Consider the following 17538-nt stretch of genomic DNA (forward strand, 5'->3'; position numbering starts at 1 on the left):
TGTTTGAAAGTTATTGAGTGACAAGGATGCGTATGTAATCCAGATGTGGTTATAGTGAGTTAAATATACTCATATATAAATGGGTGCTTCTTTTAAAATATTTATTCGAATGAATAATAATATTCGAAAGTCGTAATAGAGGAATATCATTTCTGATCATGGACAGGAACGATTAACCCATTTTAGACCAGTGGGTATAAAGATACTCTCAATGAAAAATTATGACACTTAAAGAATTTTAGCGCAGGTGACGTACAAAACAACGTGGACTTTTTTAAGTAAAGAGAAAGGATAGGAAGGATAATTACAAGATTAATTATTATTATTATATTCCGCGGCTTAACCCAAGCTGTTGTCCTGTTTAACTAAAGGGGGCGTAAGTGGGCTAAGTCACACTGCTGCTGACCCAAAATTAAAAAATATACGGTTGCTACAATCACAATAAACAGTTGAAAATAAACTTGAATTAAATGACCACATCCACATGTCACTGCCGCGCATCACGGACTATGATATTCTCGAGAAACTTGGAGTGGGCAGCTATGCATCCGTCTACAAAGCGCGCCACAAAGTGGGGCTCACACTTTTACTGTCAATCAATTAGCTGATTAAAATTTACTATATCTCTATTGCAGAAGCAGCGAACTTATCATGCCATCAAATATGTGGAAATGTCAACGTTATCGCAAACCTCACGAGAGAATCTAATAACGGAAATACGCCTCCTCAGGGACCTCAAACACAAGTACATTGTTACGTTGCAGGATTTCTTCTGGGACGATAAGTACGCAAGTAGAATTAATGAACGCTATTAATGCCATTACTCATACAGAGTATTCCCCCTAGAAACATTTATATTGTGCTGGAGTACTGCAATGCCGGCAACCTCTCTGCTTTTATTCGCACCAAGAAGGCCCTGCCGGAGACCACCTGCCGCTATTTTCTACGCCAGTTGGCCGCCGCCGTGCAGTATATGCGGGCCAACGATGTGTCCCACTTTGACCTGAAGCCCCAGAACCTTCTCCTCACACGAGGAGCCAATAATGTCTCTCTTAAAGTAGCTGACTTTGGGTAACCACACGGAAAACCATGCCTAAGCCATATTTTCAAACTTTTAAGTGTCTCTCTTTAGATTTGCCCAGCACTTGAAGCTGGGCGAGATCAATCAGCAGTTGAAGGGATCACCGCTGTATATGGCCCCGGAGATTGTGCGCAAGCACCAGTACGATGTCAAGGCGGATCTCTGGAGCATTGGTGTGATCCTGTACGAGTGCCTGTTCGGCAAGGCGCCTTATAGCTCGCGGACCATTGAGGAGCTTCTGTTGAAGATACGCACTGCCGAACCCATTACACTGCCACCAAATGCTCGCATCAGCAACGAGTGTCACGATCTCTTGCGCCGCCTGCTGTCCCACGAACCAATGGCACGCATTTCTTTTGCGGATTTCTTTGCGCATCCGTTTCTAGATCTCAAGACGTTTCCCACGGAGCACACGCTGCAGAAGGCCATCGATCTGGTCACGCAGGCGTGTGAATACGATGAGAAGCACAACTACAAGGAGGCTTATTATCTATACTGCAGCGCGCTGCAATATTTTGTGCCGCTGATCACGGAGGAATCGGATGCCCCCAAGCGGCAGGCCCTGCGCAACCGAGCTCTGACCTACATGAAGCGCGCTGAGGAGATCAAGAACTGTATAATCGAGGATGAGTACAAACAGCTGGCACTGCGGCAACAAAAGGCTGCTGCTGCAGCTGCAGCCGAACATTCCACAGAGACTCTCCAAACCGCAGAGCCACAGCCTAGTGGGTCGACTGTGGCGGAGATGCTAGAGCCAGATGCACGATACAAGCAGCTATGTATGAGAGGATAAGCGGTTAATGGTGTTTGGGTTTATGGTTAATTTTTCCAATTCCATTTCAGTTGCCTTGTCGAACTCTAGTCCGTCCCTGAAAACAGGACTAGAAATCGGACGCAAGGGAGAGCTGTATCTGTATGAGCGGAAGCTGGAAGCAGCTCTGGAGTCGTATACCTCAGCGCTGGGCATTCTGGTGCCTTTCGTGAACAATGAACCAAAGGGGGAACGTCGCAATCTATTATTGCAACAGGTTGGTGCATCTTCTATAATTTGATCCGCTATAATGATAATTTTTCCTTTATTTAGTTGGAGTTTTGGATGAAGGAGGCGGAGAGCATTAAGAGTATATTGAGCGCCAAGAACTTGGACGAAGAGGAACAGAAGCTGTCCACGGTACACAGCTGTACCATACAGTAGTAGTAACAAAATAAAAATGATGAGCAATTTTTCAGGCGCCTGGAGCGCACTTGTTAGAGTATTTTTGTAGACCGATGTTAGAGGTGCATCGCGTAGTCACGTAGCCTTCTTATATACTTGTATACAGATACTTATATACAGAGATATATCTATACTAGAATTGCTTTCTATGTACAATAGAACCACAGCAGCTTTTTGTAACGCTTCCCCCAAAAAAAAACTATTTTATTGTATGTACGAATAATACCAGAAATCCATTATGTACTATGTCCTAACACTTATGAAAAATTTGAACGTAATTTGACGAATGTGCCCTTGTGGAGCAGCGGTATTAGCCTTAACATTGATGGCCTTCTTCTTTCTAACATTAATTGTATTCTTTTTTTGTTTGTCTCTAAAACGTTAAGTTTTTTATCCTGTAATTTCTTTCTTTTAAGCGCACCATCATCAGAACCAACACATTCCTCGGATGGTCGAATCCTCCAAAGCTATACCTACTTTTATTCATTGTTCTTAATTTGATTAAAATCGTTTAATTGATAACCGCATAAAGCTTCGTTTGATATCACTGGAGATACTCGTACATTCTGGCAGCGATAGCACTTTCGTCGCTCTCTTGTAATCTGAGCTCATAAATAATCATAATCAGTTCGCAGTCCCGATATTGGTAATGGCCAAAGAGCTCTATATAATAGGGCGGCCAATTGACAGAGAACACATTCCGTTCTACCATGCTGTCGCATAAAAATCTTCACCTGGCCGCACTTGTACTTTTGGCCATTGTCGGCGTTGGCCATGCTGCACCTCCCATGGGGCGTGTGGTAAATGGCACGGACTCCAGCATCGAGAGGTATCCGTTTGTGGTAAGGTTTATGGATGACGGATAAATGAGTTGTGTACTACTGTGGTTATTCTCTCAGATATCGTTGCGTGGTCCGACCGGTTCGCATTCTTGCGGTGGATCCATCGTCTCCAAGCAGTTTGTGATGACTGCCGCTCATTGCACAGCCGGTCGCACTGCGGATCAGCTTACGGTGCAGTATGGACAGACACAGATCAATTCCGCGGGTCCCAATGTTGTGGGTGTGAAGAAGATCATCCAGCATGAGTTGTACAATCCCAGCAATAACTATGCCAACGATATCTCGCTACTGATGGTGCAGGAACCCTTCGTCTTCGATGATATCAATGTGGCGCCCGTTACGCTCCCAGTGCTTAACTTTTCCACTCCTCAGACGGAGGAAGGTGGCGAGGGAGTGCTCATTGGCTGGGGTCTAAATGCGGTGGGTTTTGAGATTGGATTGGAAGAATCCTTAATTCTCCCTAGAAAATCAAAATAATAATTTTGCTCTCCTTTCAGACTGGCGGCAGCATCCAGACCACTCTCCAGGAGGTGAATCTGAAAGTCTACTCGGACGCGGAATGCACGTCTCGTCATAATGGGGCCACGGATCCCAGTTACCACATTTGCGGTGGTGTCGATGAGGGCGGCATGGGACAGTGCAGCGGAGACTCGGGCGGGCCTCTCCTCTACAATGGTCAACAGGTGGGCATTGTTTCGTGGAGCGTCAAGCCCTGCACTGTGGCCCCCTACCCGGGTGTTTACTGTAAGGTCGGCAATTACGTTGACTGGATTAAAACGAGCCAAATCATATTGGCATAGTCACAGAAATTCCCCCAATAAATTTGAAAGACATATATTTTAAAATTGCCCCATAAATCATAGGATTGGGGTCCACTGACATTGCTTGTGGCGATTGATAAGGCAATCCGATTTCAAGCATATGAAAAATAAATAATGGGATTTTCCAGGTGCGAATGCAAAATGTTGCTTAACGTGCATCGGAAAACCCGCGCTTTGTTTTTTGTAGTACTGGGAATAGCTGCATTGTAAAATAGTGAAGTGAGAACAGTTGTTCATGAGAATCAATGCATTTTAGTGAGAACAGTTCAAATCCTTTGTTACCAAAGCAGTTGCTTCGTTTTCAAGCAGTTTCTTCGTTTTCAAGCAGTACCCAACGGTGGGTTTGTATGCGTAGGAGGATAAAGCAGTTTAACGTTCAGTCTGGTGTTGCGAGTCTCAAACTGTAGAGGCAGCACATTTTCAGATCTTTTTTGTTTTCTTTCATTATTTTAATAAATTAAACTCAGTTAAATTAAAGGAATGATGTTATACGGCTTATTCTAGAAAGTTAATTAGCCCTTGTGTTGATTTTATATTATCGGGAAATGCTTTAACTGAGATTTATAACCTTTTCCAGCCCATTCTCTTCCTTTCAGTGACATTTTTTTTTTGTTTTCGACTCTCTCTATCATGAAATGATTTCTTTATAATCTGTTTTTACACCATAACATTGATTCTGAAATAAAATAGTTCTTAAATAAATGTGTACCAATCCTCACTCGTTTTTAACAGAATTAACCACTTTCAATGCCTCAAGCTCTAAAACTGTACCACCAAAAATGCAGAATAAAGCAGTTTGAGTAGCATTGAGCCACTGGACCAATACGAAGACGACCCGAAGCTGCCACAAAAAGCCCGAGTATCGCCGTTGCCTATGCCTTTTGTGGCACGGTTCTTCTTTCCTCTGCTTTCTGCCGCTGCAGTCAACATTTTCAACTCTGACGAAGCGCACGGTTCGACGGACTCAGCTAAAATCAGTTGGAAATCAAATATTTTAGAAAAACGGTCAGTGAATGTGTTTAAAAATGAAGAGTGAGCACATGGATAAACGTTTAAACAATGACAAATGTGTCTAAAACATATAAAATGTATTTTAAATATAGAAAAACTTCACAAACATGTTTTAAACTATAAAGAGAATGTGATAGATTGAAAATGTGTCTGAAACATGAAAAATTCCCCCCCAAAAACTTTTGTGAAACTACAAAGAAAATATGGAAAAATTTTGAGTTGAAAAGACTGAACAGTGAATAAAAGATAAAACTAGTAAAATCTATCTAAAAACGCAGAGAATTTCCACGAATAAAATATGAAAGAAAAATATCCATAGAAATAGAGACTGCCCTAAAAACATTTGTGAAACCTCAACGAGAAAGTGAAAACTGTGTTTTTTTTACGATAATCTCTGCGAAAAGATCTTGTCAATGTTGGTGTTTTTGTGTGGCTGCACTGTGCCATGCAAAAATGAGAAAAATATATTTCATTTGGCATAAAAGAGCAGAATCCGGAAGGCCATCCATCCATCGCCCATTATGATGGACCATGGCATTCATTCGTTTAATTAAAAGAACAGAATCCAAAAACAAAAGCAAAAAAAGCCTCGTTAATTGGCTGTTGCGGGGAAACGTGGCGAATGCGTGATACTTTGTCTAGAATTTCGAAATAGCAGAAAATCAAAACCCGAATTGATCCCGTGCCCTGTCGGTGTGGTAGACAGGCATCATCCATATTTCACCGAATCAAATCAAAGCTGGCTGCAAAGTAGGCTGCAAAATGTACACACATTGTGCGAGGAGGCAGTAATACGATTTTGGGCTCCTACCCTACCGTACTTTTCCATGTATTTTCCGGAAATTTCGTGGAAAACACTCAACACAGAAAGCGTATAGAAGAACTTTTAACCATCCCTCAGTGCCACACCGCTCCCCTGGCTCCACTGGCTCTCTTCCTCTCTCCCTTTCTCACAGACACGCATTTAACTAACAACAAAAGCAATTTGAAAACAATTTTTTGAGTTTTGTGAAAAACGTGCGGCCGTGTGTGGTCGTGGCATCCATGCTTATGGGTTTTGGGCCTGGCTCCATAGCTCCCCAGCAGCCCAACAAAGGGCGTGGCAGCATTTGGCAATTTGTAACATTTCTATGCTGCCAGGGAGCCCAGGAGCCCTAAGTATAACAAAAGGTGCTGCTGCATGATGCAGGATGCTGCTGCCACAAAAGTTGCCCACGCATCGACAGCTTTTGTGATTTAAGTCGATGTCTTCCATGCGGCATCTGAAAGCAACTTCAAAGTACTTTCTCTTCAAAGATTTCTGATTAGTTTTTCACAGAAATTGCAGTCCTTTATCTGCACAGATTTTAAGAATTTACAGGAATAAAGTTTGAAATTCCTACCTTTTCATCTAAAAGTTCAAAGAATTTTCCACCTAAATTGATTACCATTTAATATAGATTTGATTCAGTTTCACAGAAAACTAGATAGTCGTAAAAACAAACTATCCCTCTAGTGACAGGTCAAGATTCAATTTCTGGTCAATTTCTGATTAGTTTTTCACAGAAAGTGCAGTCCTTTATCTGCACAGATTTTAAGAATTTATAGGAATACAATTTGAAGTTCCTTCTTTTTCATCTAAAAGTTCAAAGAATTTTCCACCTAAATTGATTACCATTTAATATAGAATTGATTCAGTTTCACAGAAAACTAGATAGTCGTAAAAACAAACTATCCCTCTAGTGACAGGTCAAGATTCAATTTCTGGTCAATTTCTGATTAGTTTTTCACAGAAAGTGCAGTCCTTTATCTGCACAGATTTTAAGAATTTATAGGAATACAATTTGAAGTTCCTTCTTTTTCATCTAAAAGTTCAAAGAATTTTCCACCTAAATTGATTACCATTTAATATAGAATTGATTCAGTTTCACAGAAAACTAGCTAGTCGTAAAAACACACCATTCCTCTAGTGACAGGACAATATTGTATTTCCGTCTGTTTTCCGAAAAATTCGTAAGTGAAAATCTTATTTCTATTAACAGAAATAGAGAGATGGATTTTGTCCAATAGTTTATTTCAGGAAATACAGTCCAGCGCTTTCAAGTATCAGCTTACTCTCAGGACTGCTCTGAAGTATATCGAAACATTTGGAGTGTTAGCTTTCGTCTTCATCGTGTGCAGTTTCCTTTAAAGATCAAGTTTCATTTGCAGTCAAGTTTTTTGGAACACACAAAAAAGAACCAACATTGACCTTTGGCAGGAGCTTGTGATAAACCACACAGGAAAGACGAAAGCCAAATACATTGTACATTGTATACTGTACATATATTAATCTAGTAACCACAACAGAAACAAAAGCTGCCGAAAAAAAAACGAAGAAACTGCAATTTTATTGAGTGCACACGCATACTGTTTGTCACTCGTCAGTCTGCCCGTCGACTCGTCCTTTGTGTGCGGTGTGTGTGTTTTGTGTTAAAGGTCAGAACTCATATGAAAATGTCGCGCTCTAACCAAGAAGCAATGTCAACAAATCTCGACGAGGACATGGCCTCGTCCATGCATCCAGCATCCCCACTACTCGTATCCCCATCAGCATCTGCATCTGCATCGATGTCCAGCAGCAGCCTGACGGGTGGCACACCTCTGTTTAGGGCCAGCCGGGCCACGGTGGCCGCTGCCCTTCTGGTGGCCATTGTTCTGTGCACCGGCAGCTTCGGAGTCGCCGACGGCCTCAAGTGCCACATGTGCGGCCAGTACAACGAGGGCGTCGGCTCCATCACGCCCTGCACCAACTACACCAAAGACATTGCCCATCTCTATCTGAAGGAGTGCACCAAGAAGAGCGAGAAATATTGCGTGGTAAGTCGGATCTCTACATATATGTATAGGTTTTTCGTGGAAATTTCTCAGCAAAGTCCAAGGTCCCACCCTCGTTCGGAAATCAAACCGAAACTGAAACGTTGCATTCATTTATTTATACACTCATTCATTTCGATTCATTGCTGCTCATTGTTGTCATTGTCCGGGCTAAAAAAAGACCATCCTGCCAGGCAAACAGCCACCTCTTCCGCCACTCCACTGCTCCATTGATGACTTCTCGAGTTGATGTTTTCATTTTATTGTTCTTGCCATGTTGTGTGTTTGTGTTATCTCCGTATTGGCCATATATATATTCTCTGTCATCAGAGCACGTTGGCAGCTCTGCTGTTGTCACATTTTTGTTGGCTCTCTCGCTGGGGAGGGAACAAACAAAGATAAATTGCTTATAAAAATAGAAGCAATGCTTTGCTCCAATAACAGGGAGGATCAGCGTCTGGAAAGACAAGTAAAGTCTGTTCTTAAAAGGAAATGGTTAAAAACGGAATTACGAGTATTTTTATTATTAACAAGAGTTTAAAACCAGAACACGAAATAAATTAATTTTTCACAAAATTGATTCCCTAATTAATTCCCAAATTTACACGTATTTATTGCCAGTACGTTTCTTCTTGTCCATCCGGCTATATCCACAAAGAGGGCTGTAACGAAAAAATGAAAATGTACAACTCTTTAAGCAAATAATTACCACTAATTCCTCCACTAATTAATATCAGGTAATGGCCTGCAAGGGAGCTTAAGGGTTGAGCTCATTGTCCATGTAAATCCATTACGTATACGCGCCGTGCTCGAGCTACTAATACGCAATGTTGGTGTAAGACAACCGTCGCTCAGCCTCATTGTTTTTGGCCGCAAGTGTTTACACCAACTCGCAGCAATCACGCAACTGTCAACCCTACCTTTCGCTGCCTCCCGGCTTGCCTACATCCATCCATCCTTCCACCAAGAAAAGACAAACTAATGGCAACTGCCTGCGCTGGCAATTTCAATTAGTTTTGCGGTCGCATTTGGTTTCCCTCGAACGATCTCTGGCATGGGGGGGCATAGAGCACGTATGCCGCCTACAGGATGGGCGTGGCAGCGCAATTGTGCGCATAAATTGTGGCATATTGTATGCACTCGATTCTCCAGTGTATCTGTAGCCGTATCCGTGTCCCAATCCGAGTGTCTGTATGCGTAAGAGGAAGGAGCACTTAACGAATTGCAGCAGGAGGAACGCCGAGTAGAAGCCAGATCAGGCGGAGGAGCAGCTCTGGGATGGGGCTCTGGGGCTGCTCCTGTTTGCGCTCTGGTAATCATTAAATATTTAACACCTACTTGCCATGCACAGCTGCCATCTGCCTTCCGAGTGCAGCCCCTTATACCACACTGCTCCAACGGAGGAGGAGACCCATAAATTGTTATTTTCTGCGGGGCTCGATGGGAACACGTCCTGCTCATTTCAACGGCCACACCCGTAACGCCCTCATCTCGTGGGAATAATTTAGTTAGCATGGTTTTTCTCTCGGAGCACAGTTTTCTTGGAAATCAACACATGATTTTATCACAAGTCGACGGATCCTATTTTGGGAGCTCTTTGGAGAAAGGCACATTTAAAATAGGAGAAATATGGAAAGAGCTGTTTTAATATATGCGATTTTGATTGCAGTTTGTTCGCTCTCATTAAAATAGATTTTCATTATATTTTTTCACTCGTTTTCCATTCATGAGAACATTATTTTATGCACGCTTGGGAAAACTGCATTTAATTGGAATTGGGAGCAAATGAGCATAAATTTAACAAATTTATACAACATTGCGGCATTGCCTTTGTACCCCCAAAAGTGTGTATTTGTAGCAAATTTGTATTCCAATTTATTTTGTGAACATTCGATTGATGGACTGCCATCATTTATGCGAATATTTTGGCATATTTTGACCTATTTCATATAATGTTGAATGATTAACAATTATTGAGTTATTCAATATGTTTATACTAATATTTATTGGATAATTATGGAAAATGTTGTCCGGAAATATGGTAAAAATTGTGGTCGAAACTGGGTACGCCCTTGGTCATGCGTATACTGATTGACTTTGAAACATTGTGATGACTTGACTTCAAAAAGAAAAAGTTTTTTCCAACCATTTTCCGCTAAAATGGTTTAAATGACAAACCAATAAATTTAGAAGGACATCCCATTCTTTATCTGCTAAATGTAGCTGAAATTTGTACAAGAAAATGACAAAAGAAAACGCTTGAGCCCGTCAAGGCTCAAGTAATTCTTTTTAACTTTATTTTCTCTTTTTTTTTGTGCTGCCCTTCTGCTGATAATTGCCATTCATTCCGTTATTAACAGCTTCACAGACACTTAATTAGAGGCATAATTTATGCCAAGCCGCAAGACTAAAGGGCCTCAGAATGCCGGGATGTTAATGATAATGTTAATGAGGATGCCCTCCAGTGAGCGCCCCCGAAAAGTGGACAGGCAAGAAAAATATGCTGCAACACGCGACTGTACAGAGAGGAGACCAACTTTTGTTTAAATATTAACCAGCTGACTAAAGACGGCTCCTCCTAATGACTTTTCCTCCTCCTTCTGCTCCTCCTCTTTCATCATCTACGGATGTCAGACATAAAAGTTGAAGTGTTTCCTTGGTATTATTGTAGTTCTTGTGGGGCGGTTGCTGTCTTGACTGCTTGACCTGATGTCGTCTTGTTCTTGGCCAAGTAGTTGGTGTTTTTCTTCCCAAAAAAAGTTACAGGACCATGGCGCCGTCTGCCTGGAATCGCCTTATATATATTTATGAGTTAAATTTATATTCAAATTAGTTGGGTAACCAGTTTTTGGAAGGTGCCCAGAGGGGGGATGCAGTGCGAGCAGTGTAACAACATGGAATGAATGCATAATTTATAATTTTAATAATGAGTGCTCCAGGGTAGCAAAAACTCTGCTATTCATAGAGCATACTCTACATCTTGGAACAATGGGTGTGGGTCGTTCATTGTTTGAGGTTCGGCTCAAGCACGTAAACAAATACTGCATGTGTGTATGTATTTAACCCTTGACCTCATGGAAAACAAAAAATAATGGCATGTGGTAGGATGGGAATGGAGGAAAAGCCAACGCCTGGGCACGCAATTAATTTTTTTTTTTCTGTTTTGTTCATGAAAGCGACGCTTGATTACCCTTAAAAAGAAAAGGAATAAGGGTGCTATGGCTGATGTTACGACTGAATAGGGAGGCTGATGCTGAGCAGGAATCTGCAATCAAGAGTACAATGACAATGCTTTCTTTTGCCAGTGACATACATATATTATCATGCCCTTATAATCTACAAAAATCAATCCAAAATAGATCAGACGTCTGACTAATTGAAACCGAGCTTCTATATATTGTAGGCTAAACACTTTTCCACGTATATGGCCACTGCAGTACACATTTTTTCTATATAGAACTGCAGTATCAAAGTTTTCCATTTTGGTGGAACTGCAGGAACTGCATTTGGAATTCCTTGCTGCATAAATAAAGCATTCCCTATGGCGGCTGCTGGTGCTACTACGTGCCTGTTGGGAGTAACGCAACAAACCAAACCAAAACGCTGAATAACGGACTCAAATATAGGCCACTGGCCGACCAGGCACGCCACATCCACCACGGGGGGCCAAAAGAGAGAAACCAAAAAAAACAGAATGCAAATATTTTGTCTTCATTTTCCCGTGCTGTAAATTCCTCGAGCTCTTCGCCACTTCTGTTTGGTGTCTGCCCCGTTGTCGATGTTGTTGTTGCAATTAGGAATGTTTACTCGGGGGAACCCGGAACAAACACGCCCCGAAAATCACTTAAAAGTTGGCATTTTTCCTTTTATTATGTTGCGTAAAGTGGCACAATTTAATGGTGCAAATATGTGTACAATAAAAGAAACAACAAATGGAACTGATGTACAACAGTTTTATGGAATAAGAATAAAAATTAATATAATACATATTCGGATTTGGTCTTATTTATCTGTTCAGAATCTTACGGCAATTGTTAGGAAAATATTGAAAACGCTGTGCATTACCCTAGTGCCCAAAAGGCCCAACACAACAGTCTTGTTTTTCATTCAATCCTTATTAAGTTTTGCAAATTGGCAATTCTTTTCGTAGAACCTGAAGGCCATGGGGTTATGTCCAAATAGGCTATGTGGAAACCTTGAAACCTGATCAGAACCGATATTTGTTCTCCCTGTTTGAAACCTTCGAGCATCTGTTCAGGCTCGAAACCACGACTGAAAGGATTATTAATGACTACAGCGGGATTAACTTTCAATCGTACGTTTTGGTTGGTTTCTTCCAGATCGTTCAGGTATTTTTGAATGCTGTGTTGAAGATAAGATCAGATTTTCCCATGTTTCTAATGATTTCCAGATGCAGCAGTTGGGGTACAACAAAACATTCAATAGTTCAACTTAACACGACTATTTATGGACTACAATCGTGTTGACCAATGGAATAAATTTGTTCGGAAGTCATTGGAATATTTTCTCTTGACTTTTTATCGTACCTTTATGGCTTGTCAATTTTTGTCGTCTTCCTTTTGGTTTGACATTGACACACTTTCCAACTATTTTGTTGGTAACGAACTCAATTTGGGCTGTTACGCGCATAAAGTGATTTTTTTTCCGTTCCGATAACCAAATCGTTTGCAGCCCTATGTTGTTTGCGAGGAAAAATTGCAATTGTAATTATGAAAATTCAATGTTACTGCATCAATAAGTCATCTATTTTATTTTTTTTTGCGAAAACGGGTGCAATATTTTCATTGTTTGCGAAAATAAAAACCGTCAAAATTTTGTTTGGCAAAGAAATATCAATCGTTTGCCGCAGATTACCATAAAATTTTAATAACAAACACTCGAAATTTATTTAATATTCAGGAAGAAAACTTACCAGGAAGTTGTCTTATCTTAATATCCAGGAGCTCAGAGCATAACAGCTTAATAAAATACCAATGCCAATGCAATATGAGAAATTGAATAAAGTTGTTTGGCCGGAAACGTATTTGGAATCCGTGGAGGCCAACAAAAGTGCTCGAAGACAACACCAGCAACCACCACTCGAAGGCTAAATGCGGGAAAATATCGTTAAAAATTATGCGTAAACTTTGCCAAAAGTTTGGGGATACTCGTGGATGAAAGTTTGTTGAGGTGGGGCTTGAATATCATAATGTTTAATGATGGAAAAGTTGTGTTTAACGGATGGGGATTCCCGACAATTATTTTCACCAATTTTATCGTATGTTTGTTCAGTAATAGAACTCTTAATTAGTACAAATATTTTCGGAGTTTCTTTCTTGAGAACTTGAAAAAACACCTATTTTTTTTCTCTCCTTCAAACTTTGTGTCAAATCCCGGAGAGAAGAGTTTTTCCACGTTTGTGACATTAAATAAGGCATCCAAGGTTTTATTGCCCGAAATTAAAAGCCCGATTATGCGTGTTGACGTGGGCCAGATTTTGGCGGATTGGCCCGAATGGTTGGGTCTCTTTTTAGAGGCCGAGATTTACATCCCAATGCGGCAATCAAAGTGTGCAGTGAGCGGTACGTGAACGGAATAAATCAGTCGAATCCTTAAGTTCGACATTGAAGAGGATCGAAAACTGAGGAGCCAATGCAAATGGTTGGATAAGAAAATGTTGAGTCTTTTCAAATGCAGTACAGGCGGTGCCCAGCTGAAGAGGAGAAGGAGTATGGCCCAGGAGGTGGGTGGGGTGTAATAAAGCCATAAATGGGGGCTGGCAATTTCCGTGCGGCAAGTTGTGAAATCAGCGTCAAATCGGAAAAGAGGTGGAGAAGTAAGGGCGACCAGCGGAAAGGGAAGTGAATGTTGAAGTGACTGCCTATGCCATCATTTCCGGCAGCCATTGATTGGTACGACAAATGGGTGAGGGGGGCGGAGAAGTCAACAGAAAACAAGTTGCGCCTGGAAAAATTCAATGTAATTGATAAGCAGCCCTGCCAGCAGATAGTACCCACACATACAGGACTCCCCTAAGTCCTTAAGCAAACATGAACACCCATACCAGCACCTACTCAGCACACAGATACTATCGTACACCCCCCATACAATGGCAGAGGCACTCAATTAAGAAAACAATGGCGGCTCGGTTTGTGCGGCAATTGAGTTTTTTCTTCCATCTGTTTTTGCCTTTTCTTTGTTGGGCTTTGGGCTTTCGGCTTTGAGACCAGAGTCGCGCTCTTCACTTTCACCCCTTCCTCGGGGAGGGGGACAACTAAGACGCTTAGTCCTGCCACAAACCCATTTCACTTCTCGTTGCCTTTTCTATTTGACTAGCTTCGGGGTCTAGCCACCCACAGACATCTTTCCCTGTTAACCAACTCTCATTTGGACCTTCCACTCGCCCACTTTCCGTCCCAGCCTCATTACCCGTTGTCTTTTAGAAAATTTGGCTGTCACTTTTTGCCTTGTATGGCATTATTTATCAGTAGTTTCCTTTGTCTTTTACCTCCACTCCACTTAACTAACTTAAGGGCTAATTTCCACTTTTATTTGATCATCATTATAATTATAATGTGTTTGTTTTTGACAGTGGTACGGTCTAAATGGCTCTGATTCTGCCCGAAATGGGGGATAGTTTGATATAATTATATGAACACAACAAAGGAGTGTACGTCCGTGAGTAGGTAATAGTTTTTGATGATGGTTATTTCAAGGAATGTAAAGAAAATGTTCTGCGGAATGTCCTTGATTTACAGAAGAAGAACATTGTAATTAGGTAGCTCTATTCTTTAGAATTTTGTAATTCAGACTCAAGGCACTTTTTGGCTCTTCTATTTTTGTCAATTATGTCTTATGTATATTTTTGGTGGCGATGGAACAATGCTTGTATATAGCTCTATTCCATAGAATTTTTGTAATCAAATAAAAAAGTTTTTTAATAATCAGAGATTCCTTCTCTGCCTCATCAGAGATTAGCTTGATTTCTGTTTCGGGCACTTTAAGGATTTTCCATTACCAGCTCTCTGGCACACACATATACACAGAGAAAGTTTTTGGCCAACACCAAAGAACAATAATTCATTTATTTTTGCCACATTTGAATACACATACAAACATATATGTGTGTATAGTACACATTCCCAGTTGGCCCGGCAACTATTCTACTTCTTTGCATTCATTTTGAAGCATTGTAAGCGATTTAAAATGTTGGCAACTGGCAGTTGGCTGTTTGGCTGTCTGGCCTGCTTTCGACTGTTGCCTGTTGGCAGTCGGCACTTGGGAGCTGCCAGGGCCAAAAAGTTGTTTTCGCATATAAATGATTTTGATAACGCGCACTGACATTTTGTGACTTCATTATTCTAAAATTCAAATTATTCCAACGAACAATGGAATACCACACCAGCCAAAGAACCCACCGAAAAAATGGGCAAAAACAAAATGAATGGGAAAGTGGGTCAGACTGTGGATGACAATAAGTTTTATTAGCTCTCCAGACAACACATTCACCAGCAGAGATATGTAAGAGTATGTAAATGACTACATACATATGCATGTGTGTGGAAAGTGATGTTTGGCCATGTTGCGCATACGGCGTGTATGCAAATTTGAATCTTCCTCTACTGTATATCTCTCCTGTCAAATAAAGAATGCTGTGCCACTGACGAGCTGCTGGTGCTGTTGATAAAGGTGCCGGGGAAAATGCCAGGACCTATCCGAACTGGATGAAGTAATGTGCTCGACTCCTGTCAAAGTTACTTTGCCACTTCATTGAGCATTCTCGCACACACAAGAAAAAGCGACTTTTTCGTGTAATTTATTGCTGGAAATTTATATTATTTCTTTGGCAAGACAGACAATTGCCAAGACACTAATAAAATATATTTCTTGTATATAACTTATGAGAGGCAGCAATATGGCGCGAAAACTTAATGAAAAATGGTTTGCCCTGGAACGTGTGTCCCCCCATCTTGTGATGGGCATGCAGCTGTGACCAACTAATAACCAGGGGGCGTGGCTAAACGTGCACGAACAAACTTTTTACATAATTTTTCCCCACTCATTTCTTTTACATTCTTTTGCCCTTCTCTGTTCTGTCTGTGTGACAACATCCACTGAAATTTTTCTAAAGCTGATGCTCGGCTTACGAACCAAAGCCAAAACGGAAATCCTTAGTTTCCTTATGACAGCGACATCCTAGGACGAACCAAAAAAAAGGAGGGCAAACCCAGAAACAGAGAAAAACTTTCGCCCGGCAACAAAGCTGCGGAGAAAGAGCGTCAAATTTTATATTAGATTTCGCCTGCAGTCACTTAAAGCTTCGGATTGGAGTCGCGTCGCGTCTCGACATTGCTCCTGGCAAATTGCTGGCTTCCGTCGAGGGCATTTTCCACTTTCCCGCGGAAGTACTGCCATATTGGCCATCGATATCGGGTCTGGGGTTATTAATTGACAGTCTGCTGCTGGTCGGGGCTGCATTCGGTTGGTCCTTCTCCACAGCCATTCATATTAATCAACTGAAAAGCCAAAATGAAAATTTTTACCACCATCACCCATCAATCAAGTGCCTGGCGTCGCCAAGGCTCAAACTTTCCAACTTTTTGGTAAAACTAAACAATATGTGAGGTTGGTCCCTCGGGCAGTGAGAATCAAAATATTTGCTTCAACAACTGACCCACAACAGAGACACAGTCATAAATAAATCTTGAATAAAGTTTAAGAATAGATTTGGTAAGCCGAAGTTTGGAATACTCTTGATTTAGAAGCCATTTTGTAGCTCCACTATAAAAATTTTTAATTAAACACCATTTTATCAAATTGAGATAAATCTTGGCAAATTAAAAGGGATTTTCTCACATGAATTTTCTACCTTTCTGGTTATGCCCACCCCCCCGTGAAAGGGCAATCAGGACAATATGAAATTTCTTGTTCAAACTTTTGTCAAAAACCACAACAACTTTTTCTTTTTCCTCACATTTCCCATGACTTCCATGAGGTTGAGTCCAATGTTTGGTCTCCAAGCAATTTTCATGTATTTTCCCCAAGTGTATAATGTAATTCGCTTAAAGTTCAGAGCTGGCGACAAGTTGAAAAAATTTACAATTTCGATAGAAATTCCTGGGTTCTGAGACTCTCTTGATCAACGTCCATCCGTCTCCCCATTTGCCGGTGCATGCCATGTGGGGCCATAAACGAAGCCATCTACATTGTAAGCCAAAATGCTAAGGGAAGAGAGCTGTGGCCATATTCCGTAATAAAACGCATAAAACGGATCTGTGTAAATGGGAAATTCTGCTGCAGTTTTTACGAGTGCGAGCCTGTACCACTCTCAATGCCATTTGGGGCATTGCCTTGCCATCTGGGTCCTCTGTGGTTCATTAGGCGTAATGAAAGTGTTTTTTTTTACAAAAATCCCAGACCTCAGCCTTCTGGCAGAACAGTAATTAATATTAATCATAGTTAAGCCTTTAAAAAGTGGTTCTTGCAAGTCGAAAATTATGATTACTACAGTACTTGAGGGGAAGAACGAGTAAGAAAAGTTAGCTGGTATTCGCTAGTGGGAATCTTATTTTCCTAATGTGGTTTGCTCGGGTCAGGACAACTGGGACTCGTGTGACTGTCTGCTGGCTGAGTTGGGTCAGGTAATTGGCATCCTTCAAATAAAATGTACTAAAGAGCAAGACATTTTGCATAATTTTTTCAGTTTCTAGAAGTTTTTCAAGTGGGGTTGGC

At 41.2% G+C, this 17538-nt stretch overlaps 3 protein-coding genes across 7 annotated transcripts in view; all 3 read left to right on the forward strand.

Annotated features, from left to right (window-relative positions):
• The first annotated feature begins 372 nt into the window (after positions 1-372).
• On the forward strand, positions 373-2824 carry LOC108157061 (serine/threonine-protein kinase ULK3). Its single transcript, XM_017288891.2, has 7 exons — positions 373-571; positions 636-784; positions 847-1071; positions 1133-1860; positions 1925-2109; positions 2166-2252; positions 2714-2824. The coding sequence occupies exons 1-7, from the start codon at positions 485-487 to the stop codon at positions 2810-2812; spliced, it is 1560 nt and encodes a 519-aa protein (XP_017144380.1). The 5' UTR covers positions 373-484; the 3' UTR covers positions 2813-2824.
• A 150-nt stretch (positions 2825-2974) lies between these two features.
• On the forward strand, positions 2975-3976 carry LOC108157062 (chymotrypsin-2). The gene is made up of 3 exons (XM_017288893.2): positions 2975-3139; positions 3197-3559; positions 3637-3976. The coding sequence occupies exons 1-3, from the start codon at positions 3008-3010 to the stop codon at positions 3937-3939; spliced, it is 798 nt and encodes a 265-aa protein (XP_017144382.1). The 5' UTR covers positions 2975-3007; the 3' UTR covers positions 3940-3976.
• A 908-nt stretch (positions 3977-4884) lies between these two features.
• LOC108157793 overlaps positions 4885-17538 on the forward strand; it is a 29437-nt gene continuing 16783 nt past the window's right edge. Inside the window, exons 1-2 of one of the 5 annotated variants that reach the window (XM_017289987.2) lie at positions 4885-4965; positions 7162-7809. In XM_017289987.2, coding sequence (XP_017145476.1) covers positions 7441-7809 — 369 coding nt within the window. In that variant the 5' untranslated portion in view covers positions 4885-4965; positions 7162-7440. Of the gene's footprint in view, positions 4993-7161; positions 7810-17538 lie in introns of all 5 variants that reach the window. The other 4 variants (XM_033389826.1, XM_017289988.2, XM_033389824.1 and 1 more) reach the window with 4 other exon arrangements.

The sequence above is a fragment of the Drosophila miranda genome, chromosome 2 (assembly GCF_003369915.1).
Source record: "Drosophila miranda strain MSH22 chromosome 2, D.miranda_PacBio2.1, whole genome shotgun sequence".
NCBI lineage: Eukaryota > Metazoa > Arthropoda > Insecta > Diptera > Drosophilidae > Drosophila > Drosophila miranda.

Bases quoted from the DNA above. Each gene is read 5' to 3' on its own strand.
- LOC108157061 (XM_017288891.2), top strand. From the start codon at position 485: ATGTCACTGCCGCGCATCACGGACTATGATATTCTCGAGAAACTTGGA. The intron at 572-635 runs GTGGGGCTCACA...TCTCTATTGCAG, and splicing joins TCTACAAAGCGCGCCACAAA to AAGCAGCGAACTTATCATGC. The intron at 1,072-1,132 runs GTAACCACACGG...GTCTCTCTTTAG, and splicing joins CTTAAAGTAGCTGACTTTGG to ATTTGCCCAGCACTTGAAGC.
- LOC108157062 (XM_017288893.2), top strand. From the start codon at position 3,008: ATGCTGTCGCATAAAAATCTTCACCTGGCCGCACTTGTACTTTTGGCC. The intron at 3,140-3,196 runs GTAAGGTTTATG...TTATTCTCTCAG, and splicing joins TCGAGAGGTATCCGTTTGTG to ATATCGTTGCGTGGTCCGAC. The intron at 3,560-3,636 runs GTGGGTTTTGAG...CTCTCCTTTCAG, and splicing joins TTGGCTGGGGTCTAAATGCG to ACTGGCGGCAGCATCCAGAC.